Source organism: Pararge aegeria, chromosome 22, assembly GCF_905163445.1.
Source record: "Pararge aegeria chromosome 22, ilParAegt1.1, whole genome shotgun sequence".
NCBI lineage: Eukaryota > Metazoa > Arthropoda > Insecta > Lepidoptera > Nymphalidae > Pararge > Pararge aegeria.
In genome coordinates this window covers 6252475-6272402 of record NC_053201.1, presented here as the reverse complement: position 1 = coordinate 6272402, position 19928 = coordinate 6252475, and the positions used below count along the sequence as shown (strand labels likewise).

The 19928-nt window shown below is 38.0% G+C and overlaps 1 protein-coding gene across 1 annotated transcript in view; it reads right to left on the bottom strand.

Annotated features, from left to right (window-relative positions):
* LOC120633680 (tRNA (adenine(58)-N(1))-methyltransferase catalytic subunit TRMT61A) overlaps nt 1–19928 on the bottom strand; it is a 107541-nt gene that overhangs the window by 33088 nt on the left and 54525 nt on the right. Inside the window, exon 5 of the mRNA XM_039903991.1 lies at nt 13721–13890. Coding sequence (XP_039759925.1) covers nt 13721–13890 — 170 coding nt within the window. The remainder of the gene's footprint in view (nt 1–13720; nt 13891–19928) is intronic.

Genomic DNA, 19928 nt, shown 5'->3' with positions numbered 1-19928 from the left:
TTTTGTAAGCATTGTTAAGAATTAAAAAAAAAAAAAAAATTAAATATCAGATAGAATATCATTTATTCAAGCTTGAGAATTGTTGGTTACAGAGATTTGAATGCACTACCCTCTGCGGTACGAAAACCTGCGTTGCAGGTTGTAGGGCTAGGATATGGTTTAACGTTTTTTTATTATCTTCAATGGGCAGACCTCTGTGTCGTTTGGTGACGGTAGATGGTTCACCACCTCTCCTATTTTCGCGGATGTTTATGAGGTTATCAAGGATATATATATCAGAAAACGGGCAGCCGCGTGTTCTATGCTACTTCTACCATCTATCGTAAACACCACCCTGGCTGCTTAGCGTTGTGATTATATGGGCTACATCTCCCGCTGGGAGAGGCCATTATTCCTACTGTTGTAGGTTAAACATTAAGTTTAGTAAGATTTTATGTTTCTGTCCTTAATGCCCGACATCTGAATTGAAAAGCGGCGGCGTGGTGGGTGCATGCTCTAAATCCCTTTACCCTATAATAATAAATGACCTATGTCTAGTAGTCGAACGTTAAGGTGCTGATAATGATGACGAATGACCCAATTATAGTTCGATAGCAAATACAACTACGAGGATAGTAAAGAATAACCCCCCTATAACTGGTCAAGCACAAACCTGTTATCGTTTAAAAAACAAACTCTTAGATACCAGTCAACAATACACACGCAGCGTTATCTGATCCTTTATTCCATATCAGCAAATATGAAATTATACAAAACAATGCGAGTCGCGATCAAAACTGATCCCAATCAAACTGTATCAACATAATTAGATTTAATAACAACTGGCCAGACAATCGACGAGATTGCTAAGATATAGTATTCGACATTGCGTTGCCGATCGGCATTATCTGGATATCGAATAGGCCGAGAGACTACCTATCAAAGTTATAACCTAATGAAATCATTAACAAAACATTTTTTTAAATAAATAACAACTTTATCACACGTACAATTTAGCTTCTAACGATGAACGGCGCGCAGTGCACACTCGCAAGGCTAAAAAATTAAATTCCACTTTTTTGTCTTCTAATAGTCTTTATTAGTATTCTCGAATTAACAAAAATTAATACTAGTAACTAATTAGGATGGCTATAATTTGTATGTATTATTTGAACCGTAAGTACCTACTTGTATAGCTATAGGTGTAGACCGTATGATCTACACGATCAATTACTAATATTCGATATATCGATTAAATTATTATAATTACCGCTTTTACCGGCAATCATTTGTCAGTTTTCATTAAACTACAACCACGATTATTTTGTTTTGGTTTTCTCAAGTGCAAGTTTTCATCTTGCAAGACAATATAGTTCTTGAGATGCATGTACTACTTTACTGCTGAGTTTCTTGCCGGCTTCTTCTCGGTAGAATCTGCCTTCCGAACCGGTGGTAGAGTCACTACACACGGACAGACTTGACGTTTCAAAAGTGCTTGTATTAGGCCTACTTGAAATAAATGAATTTTGAATTTTGAATTTTTTGAATTTTGTACAAGGAAGAATATCATTTCGCCGAATATAGGTTATTATTATTTTACTTATACTTACTGATTTTATTTTTGGCGTGTATTGACAACGGATGTCTTACGGGGCGACTAAGGGAATTTAACGAATAACGCCGCTGTGCTACTACCACAATCTACTGCGGGAGAGGCCTTTAGTAGTGTTATAGGCTACCGATGAATTTATTGAACGAACGTGGTCTCCCAGCCTACAACCGTTTAGAAATTTCTATTACATTGCACCCGTATTAAGGTATCTGATTGAGAGGAGTAGGCTCAATATATCTCTTTCGGCGTTAATAGCTTCGAACTATCGCGTCCCCTATTATTTTGTCAAGTCGCGAATTTATGGACGTTAGGCGTAACGGTGAAACTGTGTAGGGTCCGGGGAACATTGGATGGCAATGGTGTTCTAAAGGTCGTCCGCGGTGTTCATACAACTGATGCTATCGACTCGGGATAAGCGGAACTAAGTCCATTTATAAAGTGGACATGCGAATGCAACATTTAGAGGAAGATATTTTGTCCGTATAATAAATAGCTGGATGCCATTTGATATCAACATTGTATCTATTGAAGATGAATCACGGTTCAGAAATTTGATCTCGAGTAAAGTGATTAAAATGCCCTTTTGCTTTCTTAGTTTTAATAACATATTTGGTAGAGAGATATTAAAAAATAAGAGGTTGACTATAATCATTAAATATTAATTGATAGTAAAATACATTTGAGTATGCGTTTGCAAGGTTAGTGCTTGTGTTATTTTTTTATTTTAAGAAAATTGTGAACAGACGTTGTGTTACACGAAAATGACGCTCAACATACAATTATTATAATTGGATGGAGTACACGTAGAGGTAAGCAAGAGGTCGGAAAGCGATCGCATATATTAGTTTCCATTGCCACACGGGCCGTAACAAGCGATTTCACGGCGCAGGCGCAGGCGCATCCTTTAGCCACGGCTGTCTCGCCGCCATTTTACCTGCGACAGATTTGTTTGTTGCATCACATACCGCAACAGTATGGAGCCTCTACAGACAGGGCCAACTTATGACAAAAACTACTAACTCCAGTGATAAAGTAAACCGTAGTATAAGAGGCTATTATTTATAGGCGTATATTACTTAAATTGTGTAATATTAAATCAATAGAAAGTTACACTTATATAATAAGTAGTTCTTTGGAGCAATAAAGCTGACTAGCATTAGTAGTATAGTAGTCTACACTAATGAAACGAGACACATGTTGATGAAATCGTCTGGTATTGGGGGATATGACAATGGCTCACCAGGCTTGAATATGCTGCGTGGCGAGGAAACGTTTAATTTCACAACGCTCACAAAAATAAATTTAAAAACAAAGTTGGTCTGAAGTTGCGAACTGCGTGTCCCGTTCGTAGAACGTTTTATGCCTACGACATAACTGTTAAGACTACTTACTTACTAAAAATGTATAGATGTGCTAAAATATAACTGCATCGTTGATCTCTAGTGGTTATCTAGTGATAAGCTTCTCGACTGCAGATCACGAGGTCTTGTTTTCGCATCCCCGGGCCAATGAATAGTATTGGGTTTTTTACCAAGGGATTCGTAATAACAGCTTGGAAGTTTAAAATTGGCGGTGTTTCTCCAACGTGCCTCGGATAGCACGGGTTAGCACCTTCGCGTCGGACTATGAGAGCGAGGGAGTAGAGAGTGCACCGGTGTTTCCGCACTATTATATCTCCCACGTAATTGAAAAGTCTTACTGGAGACTGACCAGTTGACCACCGGGGCCGAAATCGATCAACAAAACTGATTGTATAACAATATAGATTAATTCCTCACTTAGCCTCTCGTTGTTAGTATGTTTATACGCAACTCTTTAATAATGCGTGCAGGGCTTTATGAGTGCTGCCTAAAAGCGCAAACATTCTATATACTTAGACTAAATTGGTACGCAAGTTGGTCATGTCTGTAGAGTTTTCATGGAGGATCGTGTTACACTGCCCTAAATCTCTTTGTTCTTTGATTCAAGTGTTCAAACTGTCTAGTGAATGGTATGGTGTTGGTAAACATTATTGGAATTATTCTCCGCTCTTGTGTTATAAATGATAGACTTGTCTCAATAGCTGTGCAACTATTACGTGTTAGGCGTATTGCTCAACGCGAAATAAATCGTACAAAGCGCTGAGCCGGCCTTGTACAAAACCTTTAACGAGATGTCTTCCTCGGCTTAGCATTTTCCCAATACACGTGTATCTTGAACAGGTTTAGGGTTTGCTCCAATAAACAGAGATATAATTTTGAACATAGAATAATTTTTGTGTATTTTTTTATCCCATAACGTATGCCCTATGGCTTCGCCCGCAAATTACTGGAAGCAGCGTACTGCTATATAGTCAACAACCTTATTCAATAAATTAGATACTTAACGCAAAGATTTTTTCAATCGTACTGGTAAACAACATATTTAAACAAACGAGTGAGGTAGGGGCGAATAATAAAATAAATAAATCTTGGAGGGTCTAGGCTTCTTTTCAACCACTACTTGAAAAGAAGCCTAGACCCTCCACGCTTTCTTAGTGCTTGTTGATAGCCTAACTATTATCGTAACTATGGATAGAAGCAGGCGTTACTTTGCGGAATTCATGATATATTATGAAAATTAAGCTTAATTTGCTATACTCCGCGTCAAACAGATCTTCGTCAATGTACCCTCTAACTTTACAATGAATAATTGTTAAGTGAAGAATTCGCCAAATGTATCGCCTTTTATACCTTTTTTTATCCCACCTCAGCCCCTCCCACCTCATTAGTATCTCTATAATATGTTCGAACCTCTTATTCTTATGTTTCATAATTTCCAATCGTTCCCAAGTCTCAAACCTTTGTCGCAAGTATGTAATATTTCGTATGAATGATTGAATACCGGCTACGTTATGTCCGCTGTCGAAAAGAACTTTTGCAAAATGAAATTTTTCAGGATGGTTATGATTGAAGTCCATATAACTAATTATTGTAACTTGATAATGATAATAACCAATCCAACTTAACGTGCTCTCGGAGACACGGAAGCAGACAAATTCCCTAACTCCGTACTCTGTGCACACAAATGTGTGTGTGTGCACAGAGGTGTGAGGGTGATGATAATGACGATAATGACCAAAATTCCGCTGGAGAGGTAATTACAATAATTGATACCAAAAACGTCCCAATGCTGGGAACTGGCTTTCTCTTATAGGAACCACTACGCTGCTCTAATGCAGATTGGCGGGTTTTAACGATTATTGTCATATGATATTGATAAGCAAGGTGATGCAAGATGAAGCGTTGATAGCCTAGTGGATAAAGATTCGGCTTTCCCCTCTTGGAGACAGAGTTCGAGCCCCGAACGCAGCATTGACTTTTCGGAGTTATGTGCGTTTTTAATTTAAGCATATTAAATATCACTTGCTGTAAACGGTGAAGGAAAACGTGCATGCCTGAGAGTTCTGCATAATTTTCTTAACGGCGTGTGATGTCTACCAATCCGCACTTGGCCAGCGTGGTAGACTACGGCATGAACCCTTCTCATTTTGAGGGGAGACCCGTGCCCTGTAGTGGGCCGTTAATGGGTTGATGATGATGATGATGATAAAAGATAAGATAAGATAAGAAAAAAAACTGCTCTTTATATCTGATGACCTCTTTGTATCATTGTATTTAGTTGGTAGTCATAATTACTGAGACCAACAGCTTTACATGCTTTGCAAGGCACGTGGGTGGACACCACCAAGTTCCAAACTCCAGGCGCCCATTGAAATTTTTTAGCAAATCAATCAACCAGCCTTTAACAGTCCATTTCAGGACTTAAGGTCTTTCCCAACTGGACGATTTGCCATTGGTTGGAGATCGCAATAGATAGAGACAGAGCTACTGCGCGTTCTCAGTTTTATTCCCTTAGTCGCCTCGTACGACACCCGCGGTAAGACGAGGGTTCTTAAAATGTATTATTCAAACCCAGGGCCTCGTGATCCGTAGCCAAACATGCTAACCACAAAGCCAACGAGGCAGTAATAATAACATTATAACTAAGAGCAGCTGAGCGCGATATACCTTCCGATACGCATTTCATCACGCCCGATCACCGGTTGTTGAATCGACCCTCGTCCCAATGGCGATTGATTACGATAGAAGTGGTCAGTCGCTCGTAACAAGCTCCGGACAGTGTTTGGACACGCGCCGGCGACCGACAGCGACAGATCGCGCCCGATTCGCGATAAGATGCTATCGCACTGCGCACGCGCACACCGGTTCGGTCGCGCCGTGAAATTGAGACCGATTTATAGCCGCGCTTAATGGCTTTCTCGATTAATTGTCCTCTAAATTGTTGGAATTACAACACTATTAAGGTTCTAGAACTGGTTAATAATATACTGGCGCGGTGTTATCTGATAACACATATATCATAGTTCGATAAATTTATTTTCGGTGGGAGTGGGGTGGGTAGGTAAAATCGATGGTAGCTTATACATTTAGCCTATGGCTTTACAAAAAACCATATTATGTTTAACAAATAGTAAAAGAAAATTGTTTGCAATGCAATCAAAATGGACAGTAGACAATTTTCTCCCCGGAGGAAAGACAAAAATTAATTTTATACCACATATTATTATTTGTTGCTGTTGATAATAACGAGTATTAACGAATAACTTTGTAAGTATAAAAAGGTCTAGTGTTGGTACCAATGGAATTATTTTTGTTTTTTATTCCACTACAAGTTGGCACCTGACTGCTACATCAACTGATAATAAGTGATAAGATGTTAGCGGGCTAACGAGTTAGGAGTATAGCAGTTTATATTAAACCGATCACCGACATCTATAGCTATCTATGCGACAACGTACTGGAACGCTAAACCGCTTGGCGGCACGTTTTTGTGGGTTAGTTTTTTTTTTGATTGCCAGTAATTATATGAATCGGTGATAGCCCAGTGGGTAGGATTTCGACTTCACTTTCCGAGCGCCGATTTCGAATCCTCGACCTCTAACTTTTGTAAGATATGTGTGTTCTTCAGCAATTTAAATATCGCTTGCTTTAACGTTGAATAGGAATAGGTACATCGTGGGGAAACCTGTAGGTATACATGAGAGTTCTCCATAATGTTCTCAAAGGTGTGTCGAGACCGATGCACTGGCGCGTGGTGGACTACGGCCTTAACCCCTTCTCATTGTGGGCGGAGACCCATGCCCTGTAGTAGGCCGATAATGGGTTGTTATGATGATGATTACGTATGGTTTATCGGTACAACCATTTCTTATTGAAATCAAACATAAATTACATTTTTTAATTAACATTTAGGTGAAAACATACGTGCGAAGTGACGGCAGGCTCAAAAAGGTCTTTTTAAAATGCTTTACACTCAAATGTAACGAAAAGATGTTTAGGATTGTAAGAATGGTTGGCAATAATCGACTACATGTTATAGTATGGAAGAAAGATAACATCTATATTAGGTACGGATAGATAAAATATAGATGGGCACGGATGCAGCTGCGTTAGAACAAAGCGAGCGCTCTCGTTCCCACAATTCTTGGCGAGATGACTGATTGACGGAGATCCCTTCTTTATGCCTGTACCATGCTTGTTACCAAGCGGCCTTAATGGCTTATGATGTCCTGGTATTCAAAACCTTAAGCATAATATATGTGTTAATTTTCTGAGTATAATATAATATAAATAATAATAATAACGTTTAATACGGTTAAAACTTCATAGCTACAACAATAACAATTATCTTATTTACTACTTTATAAATACAGCTGGGAACAGGTCAGATATGCTCTATGAGAAAGGAGTTTCTCTTAGGATCGAGGGTTTTAGAGCATATACTCATCACGCTGTGGGATGGCACGCTTTATCGACTGTTGGTCAAAAAGCGGGACAAGTTTGTTTGTTTACGCTCTAAAAAAGCAATCAATCACCTTGATTTTTGGCATGAGTTAATTGCAAGGACCGAGAGTACCATAGGCAACATAACATAACTAAACCTAGAGAATTTAAAAAAAAAAATGTTTTCCACGGGCTTATAAAGCCGAATAATCGCGGACAAAAACGCAGGTAAAAGCTAGTATGGACTTACATACTTAGTTGCTTATTTTTAATTTCACTACCAGTTATCCCTTAACTGCATTCATAGATGATGAGTAATGAAGCAGTCTAAAATGGTAGCAGCCTAGGACAGTTACTTAACCCCTACCTCTATTGAGTTTCTACGCAGCATCGTACCGTAACGCTTACTCGATTAGCGGCAAGTTTGTCAGTAGGGTGATTTGCGGGACACGTAGGCGCGGACGTACAACGCGAGCAATAGTTAGTCTAAATATATTTTGGTATGAGAAAAAAAAACTAAATTTCAAAGCCATAACTCTTGTAGCATTAACCATTATTCATCTTCGATAAGTAAGATAGCAATTGGCGAGTTTCTCAAGCATAAGGTTTATTCGATTACGGCCTTAGACACCGTAAAGCAAACATAGTACACCGAGCACAGATGGCAGAAACAACTCATATACTATCCCGCTACAAGGCCGGATCCCATAAACGAGACGGTGGCTAACCTATGGGAAGCAATCATTATGATTTGTTGACATCTCTCAGTTAGGCTAGTGTTGTAAGATTTCTCGATTTCCAAGTTACGTGGCAAATTATATATACCTCAAGAATTTTTTTTCTGACTTTAAAAAAGAATGGAAGTTTTAAATTCGGTTGTATTCAAGATATGAATGAATGAATTTTATTGTACACCACATAATATTATGAATGTCAATGTAAGTTTCTTTGTTACACTTTAATGCAAAAACTACTTAACCGATCCTCATGAAACTTTGTACACATATTCTTGGCAGTGTGGGAAGTAAAATAGGATACTTTTATCACGACATTAAGCTCGGTTCCTTTGGGAGAGGGGATGAAAGTGTTTGACGATTTTACACCGTAACTCCGACAAATTATAACCGATTTAAATAATTACTTTTGTAATATAGAGGTAATAAGTAATATGTGTTTAATTTTGCCCAAACTTTGTGTAGATCTGATGAATGTGGTTGGAGATAGAGGACAAAACTGCTCAGCGGACAGCAGTAATCCCCTCATTTAAGGCTTAGCGATACCTACTGAATACTTTAATTTTTTTTAGAACTACAACTAAATTGAATGCCACATCAAAACACAACATCAAACGCAGACCAAGATAGATAGGTTTCAAATACCATCTTAAGATTGCATCCTCGCTTAAATCCACGCGAGATAGTTTTCAAGGGCTTACCCACCCGTATTATAATAATAAAAAAAAACTATTATTAACTATAAGTCAAGCGGGACACAGAAATGTCGAGTGTGGAGATTACAGACTAATATACCACACCTATCAAAGACGAAGTCAAAGTTGTGTTAGCATGCTAAAGTTTCCATTTGAGGCCGTATCTTTTCAGGTTGTCCTTAAATTAGGAGTTTCGTGATTATAACGTACAATACCTAGTTCTTAGAATGAATGCTGTCCGATACTAGAATTCAAAAAGACAAATCCTATTTCCCACGTCCGTTGTCCCATTTAGGTATGTGAGTGATTCGCCAAATATTATCGATAAATTTAATTTTCGATAAAAATAAAAGTCAATAAAAACTTGTTTTAGTCCACAGCCGCTTTGTATTAGCGACATCAACATTAACTAAGACCTACTATTTCTTATAAACTGTAGATGAAAAAGTTCGTGAAGATGTTAAAATGTGTGGATCTTTGTTAGTCCATCAAGTATATTGCAAACAAATCTACCACGCATTTTAATAACAGAAAAACACATATTACGCGTACGAAATCACAGACGAGAATAAAAAAAAACATTCTAGCCGAGGATATAAAAACATAAATTCATCACAATTTTTAACCCATTACCGGCCCACTACATGGCACGGCTTGGTAGACTTCACATGCCTATTAAGAACGATATGTAGAGGCTCTCAGACAAGCAGGTTTGCTCACGATGTTTCCCTTCACCGTTAAATAAAGTTATAATCAAATTTCTTGAATTAAAAAACGCACATAGCACCTAAGAATTGCCGGGAAACATAACTAGGCTATCATCGCGACGGTAATACTGGGCATAACTTATACCGATTTTTTTCCAAATTATATCGAGTTTTCGGACCGAGGGCAACACTAGCTACCGGCTACTGTTCGCAAATCGTGACCCCTTGCGAAAAGCGGCGCGCGTGACGTTTTCGAACGCGTTCAGATTAAGTTTACTTTATAGTACCTAAAATGAATCTTACATGTTTAACCGAGAGTTCATTTTACACTGCATCGAGCAATGGGACACACAAAATTATCAATAAAGGTCGTTTCCGTCCTTATTAGTCCTTATGACTAAGTAATGCATGTGAAAACAATAAACAATACAAGTTGCAGGTACTAATGGAATCTAGATAAATTGACTTACTTTATTCTCATCACAATAGCTTTTCTTATTACTCAATTTATTTTTAAACTTCATTTCAGTTATTGTAAGTTTAATTTTATCGTTAACAAATCAATTATATTAAAATTTATTTATTATGGTAGGCCGAGCACAGGCACTTATAAAGCGTTTATAAATATATGTTTACATAATTGTAAGGGGATGGTGATAACTTCTTTCGCCAACTTAAACCTAAACCTACGAGGGTTCCAAACGCGCTTTGGTCTAAACTTAGCCGGGTAATTTTTTTTGTTATCACCATCTCAAAGTAAATTAATATTAAGCTATGAAGTTAGAGCAATTCACACCCAAACTTTTTTATCGTTTAACTGTCCAGAGTTCAGGGTTGAATTTGCATCAAGCAGTATTATTAAAGAAATAACAGTTTTAAATGATCCACTTTGACATCTCTATTATATGTTGTTCTTTTTTAAGCCTTAAATGCATTCAATCAACTTTGTTGTTAAATATTACAAAATACCTACAGTATTTTAACTTTGTTGTTACAAAATACCTACAGTATTTTAATCTTGCATTTTTTGCACGATATTTTTTTTTTGAGGAATAACTTGAAAACAGACAACTGTTTAATTTCTTCAAGCGGAAAAGCACACCATTAAACTTGTCAGCACAGTTATGGGTATTCTATATATTACACGTTGATTCCGCCATCTTTTTTTTAACATTAAGTAAAATATAGTTAGGTAAATACTTAAGATATTAATATGGATAAATATTACACCAATGGTATAAATAACGCTCATTTAACTAATAGCAGTGCGAAATAGTGCAACAATGGTGTGCTGGATAAAATATTAGGACCAGGGTGGGATTTATACGTGATCTTTCTGCTTCGAGATTTATATGCATCTGACTTCAACATATCACTTTAGGAGAAGCGCGGCTTATTTCAAGTCACGCAATTGATGGTGGGTTTAGTACTCTGTATGCCTTACTTGTAGTGTAAGAGATCACCGTATTAAATAACGAATTTAAACAACGACTACATAAAAGTAATAATAATAAACCTACTCAATCCGCGGCTACTCTCTAACATTCGCTTGTACCATCCTTAATTCCCTCAAGTAATAAATGCTTATTTTGCTGCATGAAAAAAGGGCAGAAATTTAAAATAAGAAGGAAACAAGAGTCGCAAAACTATCGACATTATGGGTTTTCATCATTATCATCATCATAAAAATCCATTACTGGCCCACTACTGGGCACAGGTCTGCTCCGACAATGAGAAAGGTTTAGGCCGTAGTCCGCGCTGGCCCAGTGCGAATTGATGGAACATATATTTTATAGATTTTTAGTGTTAATTTCAGTCCCAAAATAATTTAGTTTTTAAAAATAAGCTTTCTACTATGTTTCAGCTTGGATATCCTGCCAAATTAATACGTTCTGTCCTGTCCGTGTTATTGCGAACTCCATAATGCTTGCGAATTTGTGATTCTCAATCGTTGAGCAACCGCGGAACTGCCCTTATTTATTAATAACTAGCTTATGCGCGTTTTCTTAGTTTTTTTACAATTCCGCAGGAACCGCTTGATTTCCTGGGATAAAAGTAGCCTTTGTTATTCTCCGTCTTTTCAAGCAACTTTATGCCAAAATCAAATTGATTACTTGAGACATACAAACAAACAAAAACGCATTTGCATTTATAATATTAGTAACTTTTAAATACACATTGTTATATATTTTAAATAGGTATTTTTTTGGAACGTAGCCAGTTAAATCTCACGGTGGCCTCTTGGTCTATTATACAACTCTTCAAGACTATCGGCGTAGATCTACGACCGTATTCACATTAGGGAGAGAAGATTCGCATCCAATTAACTGTAACGGTGCAGTTTCCTACTAATGATATGGGCAAATCGCAGAATTTGCGCTGCTGCCGATACATTATTAGTTTGTTTAGCAATGAGAAAGTTCTAGTGATGGATAAATTATGGCTGAGTAACAAAGGTTGTTACTCAGCCATATTTCAATTTTAGGGGGAAACTATCTTTTATTTATTTATTTATTTAATGGACAATCAACAGGTTACAACAACAACTCTTAAAAAAATTTAGAATAAATTAAAAAAAAAATACTAATATAAAATTGATTATATGTCAAATGTAATAAGTGAAAACTGTATTACTAAAGTCCCATCACCACTTAGTATTAGTGTATTATCTATACCCCACGTTCTATAATACTAGCGTACTACTTCTTAGAACAAGTAGAACTTTATGTGACAGAGCTCGTCCGGAGAAGTATTGCAACCATTCTTATTTCTGCCGCTTAGCAGCATTTTTGCAATGCTGTATACCGGTTTAAAGGGCGTGGTTGCCGGTCTAATTACAGGCACATGAGACTTAACACCTACGCCTCAACGTTGATGGATACAATGCGACACGTTGCAGGATGCGTTCTTTACGTGCCCTGCGAAGAGTTTCTTCTCTGTTTGGCGCATCGTTTATCAATATAGAAACCAGATGGGTATCATTCGTATAGGTACGTTCCTAAGGTACGTTCTATAGAGCTAAGGTATTTGGAGCTTCAATGGGGGTTAAGTCCATTCTTTTAGGCACGTCGTCGGCGGCCATACATGCACTAATTCGTGTCGCAACGTTAAGTATATTGGCCCTTGGTATTCTGTCAATTATCGGCTTGTTAGCCTCTGATCGATCCTCGTCGCACGCCACGGTGGCGTCGTAACTTACCTGAGTTAATGTGTCAGCTGCGAGGTCAATGGGCGGCCCAGATTGCGTAGGTCTCGGAACTTGGACTAATTGAACTGTGCCTTTCTTTGTTTAGATTTAAAAGAGACGCTTTTAATAATTACCACACGACACCATCGTTAATTAAGTTTAGGTTACAGACGAAATCTGTTAATTTAATTAAATCTCTGCATAATTGTAGCAAACTGCTAAACGGCCAATGTGACGGCTGATTGGCGCAGTGGGCAGCGACCCTGCTTTCTGAGGCCGTGGGTTCGATTCCCACAACTGGAAAATGTTTCTGTGATGAGCAGGAACGTTTTTCAGTGCCTGGGTGTTTATATGTGTTTTATAAGTATCTATGTATATTATTTATAAAAAAAAACAGACATCTTAGCACCCATAATACAAGCTACGCTTACTTTGGGGCTAGATGGCGATGTGTGTATTATCGTAGTATATATATTTATAAAAAAAACTGCTTGATATTACGTACTTCACTTCTTTTTTTTTGGAAAAATATCCTGGTATGCAAATTTGTTACATTTATTGGCTAAATTTGTACACTAATTTTTTATTACTTTTGTGGTGTGCAATAAAAGCATATTCATTCATTCATTCATTAATCGATCTGTATTGGTTGTTGTTCTTATGTCATGATTTGATTTGTGTGGAAAAAAAAGCCTTTAAACTAAAGCATAGTTTAGACTTTTGATCGCGAAAATTGCAAAATAGGATTTTTTGCCCGACGTCCTTGGATAAAACTGATTGTATTACGTCAACATACATCAACAACCGCTCCACTTTAGTAGTGTTATTTTACCTTTAATGTTCTAAACGTGCGCTAACACTAGTGCTAGCAATATTTCGTGAAGTGAGCAGTTCACAGAGCGGTTTTGTTGTTGCTGGACACAATGCGCTGCATGCAATTATGGCTGAATAAGGTTTCCACATGTTCTTAATTCTGTATTTCTACAAATCAAAGTTACTAACCTTGTGTTTCAAGAACGAAAGGTCTCTAACCGGTACCGTTTTTCTGCTGACTTTGATCTCACTCTGGAGGACTTCCATAGTGCTGATATCTTGAAATCCTTGCTGCTCGAGAGTCAAACACGTTCGCTGCACTTGTTCAATACAAGGGGAGAATGAGCAGAAGCGACCTCCTGCGGACAAAGTAAAATTCTATAAAGAGTCTTTGGAAGGTAAGGTTAGATGTTTTCCAACGGCTTGATGATGTTTGTTCCGCAATTAAATAATCTTTTTAATGCTATTTTAGGCCGTATGTACTAAATTTTTTTTTTTTAATTATATTTTATTTTTGGGAATTTACGATTTTTGCACTTTTTCTGGTCTTTTTTTTAAATATAGCGGGCAAACCAGCAAGTGGGTCACCAGATGTTAAGTAATCACCGCCGCCCATCACATCTGCAGCACCAGAGCCACCGATGCGTTGCCGGCTTTTAAGGAATTTGTTTATCCGCCCCTTGAATAACCCTAGAATGAATAAATCTATATGATCTATATTATATATGCTCTGGTCTGGGGGAGGCTTTGGCCGTGGCTAGTTACACACTTACCACCCTTCCGACAGAGAGTACCGCCAAGCAATTAAACGTTCCAGTACGGTGTCGCGTAAAAACCGATTAGGGGTATTGGTTTTAAATAACTGTAATCCCCTAACAGGTTAGCCCGTCGGAAGAATTTGCAAATACAAAATGATAAACGAGAATTTGCAAATACAAAAGAAACGGTTTTATAAACTGATCTATAACCTACACTGACATTTCTGAACATTTAAAAAAGGAACACTGTCGGCATTTACGCATCAGGGGCAGTCAAGACCCTTGTAACGGTGTTTTACAAGGAGGATTGAACTCGATAAAAAAACAAAGGTAACTCCTGCTCAGAATCCCTGTCCGAGGAACAAAAAGAAAAAGAGCACCGACAGCTGTTTTCCCTACGTGATAGACTACAGTCCCTATAGCGGACGGAATATTTTACGATGATACAGTTTAGAAATTTTTACAAGCCCGAAACACAACTTTAATGTGCCGCCCGTTCTTATCCGTCAAATCTTATCGACCAATAAGGACAGCGGACGTCACTCAGTCTGCCAATCCGAGTCGAGAGACGCGGGCGCTGCACCGCGGGGGGTGATTTTCAAATTGTTTCCATTTTTAAAATGTGTATCGCGTGCCTTGATGATATAATGCGCTTTGTAGCGGTATATTAGCATAATGCGGCCGGATCGGGGAGGTAATGAAGCCATTACAGGGGATCTCAAGCGCATAGGTGGCGAAATATGTAATATGTTATCTTAATGCATCGCGAGTCACGTAGCCTCGTGTGGATCAGGTTGAGGGCTGAGGGGCTCAGTTTTGTCTTGGAAGCGAAACAGCTATTACGGTTAAAGCAGAGCTGTTGATGTGAACAATTATCCGAGAAAACTGTCACAAATGTTGTACTTAGACGCAAACGTAACTGCTATTTTTGATTAGGGTCAGATTTATCAGATCGGCAATGTCAATGCGAAACGTTTGGGTATGAATGTCAACGTATGATTAATACGAGATATATTTTAATAGATAGATCCCTACTAATATTATAAACGTGAATGTAAGTTTGTTTGTTACGCTTTCAGGCAAAAACTACTTAACTGATCCTCATGAAACTTTGTACAGATATTCTTGGAAGTGTTAGAAGTATACTTTTATATATAGGATACTTTTTATCCGGACATTAAGCTCGGTTCCTTTGGGAGAGGGGATTGGTATTTGACGATTTTACACCATAACTCCGACAAATTATAACCGATTTAAATAATTATTTTTGTACTAAAGAGGTTATAATATGTGTTTCATTTTGCCCAAACTGTGGTTGGAGATAGAGGACAGAACTTCTCAGCGGGCAGCAGCAAACCCCTCATTTAAGGCTTAGCGATACTGAATACTTTAACTTTTTTTTATTCTACAACTAAATTTAATGCCACATCAAAAAACAAAATCAAACGCAGACGAAGTTGCGGGCAACAGCTAGTATAATATAAATGTTAAACGTTTTTAAGGATTTTGGAAGGACAACCAAGCACGAAGCGTTGATAGCTCAGTGGGTAGGAGCTCTACTTACCTTTCGGGGGGCCGAGTTCAAATCCTCGCACGCACCTCTAACTTCTAAGTTATGTGCGTTTCAAGTAATTAAATATCACTTGCTTCCACGGTGCTGGAAAACATCGTGAGGAAACCTGATGCCTGAGAGTTCTCCATAAGTCAAAGTCAAATATTTCTTTATTCAAATAGGCACATAGATGGCACTTTTGATGCGTACATTACATGTATAATATGACATAGAAGTGAGTTGATGGCGATAACTAAATTCGTCAACTTAAAACTAAAGCAACGAGGGTTCCAAACGCGCCCTGGTCTAAGAAGAAACCCACAACAAACTTAGCAGGTTGTGATTTTTTTTTGTTATCACCATCTCACATTTTCATTTAAAACTATTAAAGAAGCAACCTGGTTAGAGCGATAATTTACACCCAAGCATTTTTATCGTTGAAGTAGTCCTTAATACTATAATAGGACTTTTCTATAAGATTATATTTGATACAAACTTTGAACTTTTTCAGAGACATCTCCAAGATATCAACTGGTAAAATTATATACATAATGTTCTCAAATGTGTGCAGTCCACCAATCCGCACTGGGCCAGCGTGGTGGACCACGGCCTTAACCCATTCTAATTGCGGGCAACCAAACACACACAATTTCGCATTTATAATATTAGAAATGATTCTATATAGAATACGTTGAAACTATTGTACAAAGAACTATAGTTTCAAAGTATTCTATACGTTGTATTGTTTTGACAATGCAGAGTACTTTGACCAGTAGACTGGCCACGTGTAATTTGGAGAACTAATTATTATTGGCCCCTGCACAGTGCAGTAACGTCGGTTCACATAATTGGCCGGCGCTGATGTCCTCGCTTATCCGTCAATTAAGCGGCATTCCTGTCCTGTGACCTACTCTTGCGCAACCACCGAACACTGGCGAATGACTAACGGCCATTGTTTAACCCTTGAAGAGCTTTTGTTTGGTGTGAGTTTTAGCTTAAAACCGTTCGCAATTTAAATGATGATTCGCAGTTTCATCATCATATCGACCCACTACACAGGGGCGTGCACTTCATACTGCACAAAAGCACTGCACACCCAAATTATTTTCTATAATAAGGGGGAATTTTTCCATTATGCCATGTACATATTTCATGCATACCCTGGTCAAAAACCCTGTGCACGCCACTGCCACTACAGGGCACGGGTCTCCTCCCACAATGAGAAGGGGTTAAGGCCGCATCCACAACGCTGGCCCAGTGCGGATTGGTGGAGTCCACACACCTTTGAGGACATTATGGAAAATTCTCAGGTATGCAGGTTTCCTCACGATGTTTACCTTCACCGTTGAAGCAAGTGATATTTTAATTGCTAAAACGCACATCTATACTTATAATAAAACTGTAAGTGGAAGATTTCTGTACAATTAATATATTTTGAAAATTTTGACCACGGTAAAATGTTGTCAGATGTTTTATAATCGATACCGAGTCCAAAACAGATTTTTATTTATTTTTGTCTGTCTGTCTGTCTGTCCGGGCATCTAACATCATCTAAATCTACTGAACGGATTTAAAGAGGATGGATGTTTGGATGGATGTTTATATATATGTGTACGGGAGCTATCGTGATACGCTCGACCGTAACAGTAGGAAGATCTTCCTCCGAGCGGGTGATCGTGCTCGGAGACCGAGGTCCGAACTTTCAATTTTGGAAGTTGTATATATAGGCATTCTTAGTGTACACTTCGCTAGCGCGATGTAGGATTTTAGTAGCGCCATCTAGTTATTTAATGTGGAGAACGCCACATATGTATCACCTATAATAATGACAACTTACTAACTCAGTATACATCGTAAAATAATGGTAGATACATAGCTAGGATGCGATGATTATTATGTTAGCATCAGATCTATTCTAGCTGCTCGATTGACTCATACGCGGAAGAAGTCGCGAGGGTCCGCTAGTAACTTATAAAAGTTTGAGGTGCGTGCTGGGATTCGAACTCGGCCCCCCGAAAGGTAAGCAGAGCTTCTACCCACTGGACTATCACCGCTTCGTGCTTGGTTGGCTTCCTTAAATTCCTAAGCAAGCAATCAACATGATTTTTGGCATGGTGCGTGCTGGAATTTGAACTCGCCCCCCCCCGAAAGTGCAGTCGTAGCCCTAACCACTGGGCTATCACCGCTTCTTCACTTTTCGCTATATTCACAATTCGCTAGGTTAAAATGCTGTGTATTCCGAATTGAGGTTCATATAACATATGTACCCGGGAGTTTTGACGACTTCCCCGGCGCAACGGTGAGCGCTGTGAATTTAAATAGGAGGTCCCGTGATCGATTCCCCGCAGGGGCAATTTGGGAATTTACGATTTCTACATTTTCTCTGGTCTGGTCTAGTGGGCTTTGGCCGTGGCTAGTTACCACCCTCCCGACAAAGACGTGCCTCTAAGCGATTTAGTGTTCCGGTGCGATGTCGCATTGAAACCTGTTAGGGGTATGACTACCATACTCCCAAACAGGTTAGCCCGCTACCATCTTAGACTGCGTCATCATTTACCAGGTGAACTTGCAGTCAAGGGTTATTTTGTATACGAATAAAAAAAAATATTAAAGGATATGCACGTTCGTACTAATATAATTTTATAATTGAAATGTTAGTTGAAATTCAATTATAGAATTTAGAACAGATATAAAAAGTAGGTTTTATTCCATAAATACTGTTAGTGTTTAGGAATACCCAATTTAGTAAATTAAAACTTTCCGCTTTCTAAGATCAACGTAATCGGAACCTATCCATTGTTAACCATGGTTTGAAACTAACTCTATTTAGCCATAACAATGGCCGATGAGCCATATAGATAAAACGAGTATTTTATCAATTAAATAATGTAGTTTTTGTGCATGAAAGTTGCTCTAGTTGCTTTATAATCATTTTGAGAGAATAATACCATCACAAAACTGCCTCGTTGGTGTAGTGGTTAACATGTCGACTACCGATAGTGAGAATTGAGGTTCAATGTATTTTATTTTATAACAAAAACATACATTTAAGACTTAATAACAAAAAAAAAAACAAATACTTCAATTATATATAAAAAAAAAATGCTGACAATATATACTAAAGAACAAAACTAGCTAAACTAATACAAAATAGAGCAAAGGAAAAAAAATAAACACTAAGTTAAAGCAATACCACAGTATTGCTATCTTCCTATAGCAATATGGTCTTTTAGTTTTTCAATTCTCGTAACGATACAAATATAGTTTTTCCCTTGAGTTTAGTTCAGTTTTAACTAGGAATTTGGAAATGAGCGCCGAGTCCAACCCCGTGCTTCCGAGAGCGCTTCTTAATTTTAAAATTAACCTTTATAGCCAAAAAAAGACGATTTCTGGACCAAAGGGCTCTCACAACGGGAGGTTTTGCCCATAAACGCAGCACGGCTAGCATGGGTGGGAGACAATTATCTCCCTAGGGAAAGGATAAAAATGTATGTTCCCCAACAGCTTTATCAACTCTCTCTGTGAGCGCACAAGTAGAAATAATATATGTGTTATAATAAACGGGGGTAAGCTTCTCCAATTCCCTGTTCCCGTGCTTAAGCAGGTGGACACGTTAATTACATCCCTTGTCAGGGGAACATCAACTACGTAACAAGTTGATGTTCCATGGAACTTATTATAAAAGTGAGGGGAGAAAATGATAAAATAAATTTAGTTAAGATTGGAGTAGGTAGAGACGTTAAGGCTTTAGGGACTGGGGGCTTACCTTGGCTAAGGAATTTTATTTTAGTACATAGGTTATTTTTGTTTATTATCAATATATGAATAATAAATTTAGTAGATAGTCTTACTTAAAAACTTTTTGTAGCAGAACTTGTTCGGAGATGTACGTGTCTTATCAAAATCAAAAATAGTTTATTTTCTAACAAGATTGTATCTTCCATAACTATTTCCGTTATATATGCGTAAAAGATGTAAGTAAGCATTTTAATTGTGTGTGTGTGTATGTGTATGAGTGAGTTTACAAAGCACTTGATGTTTACAAAGCACCTACGCCTTCGGTTGAGCAAAACAAAGCCCCAGTTTG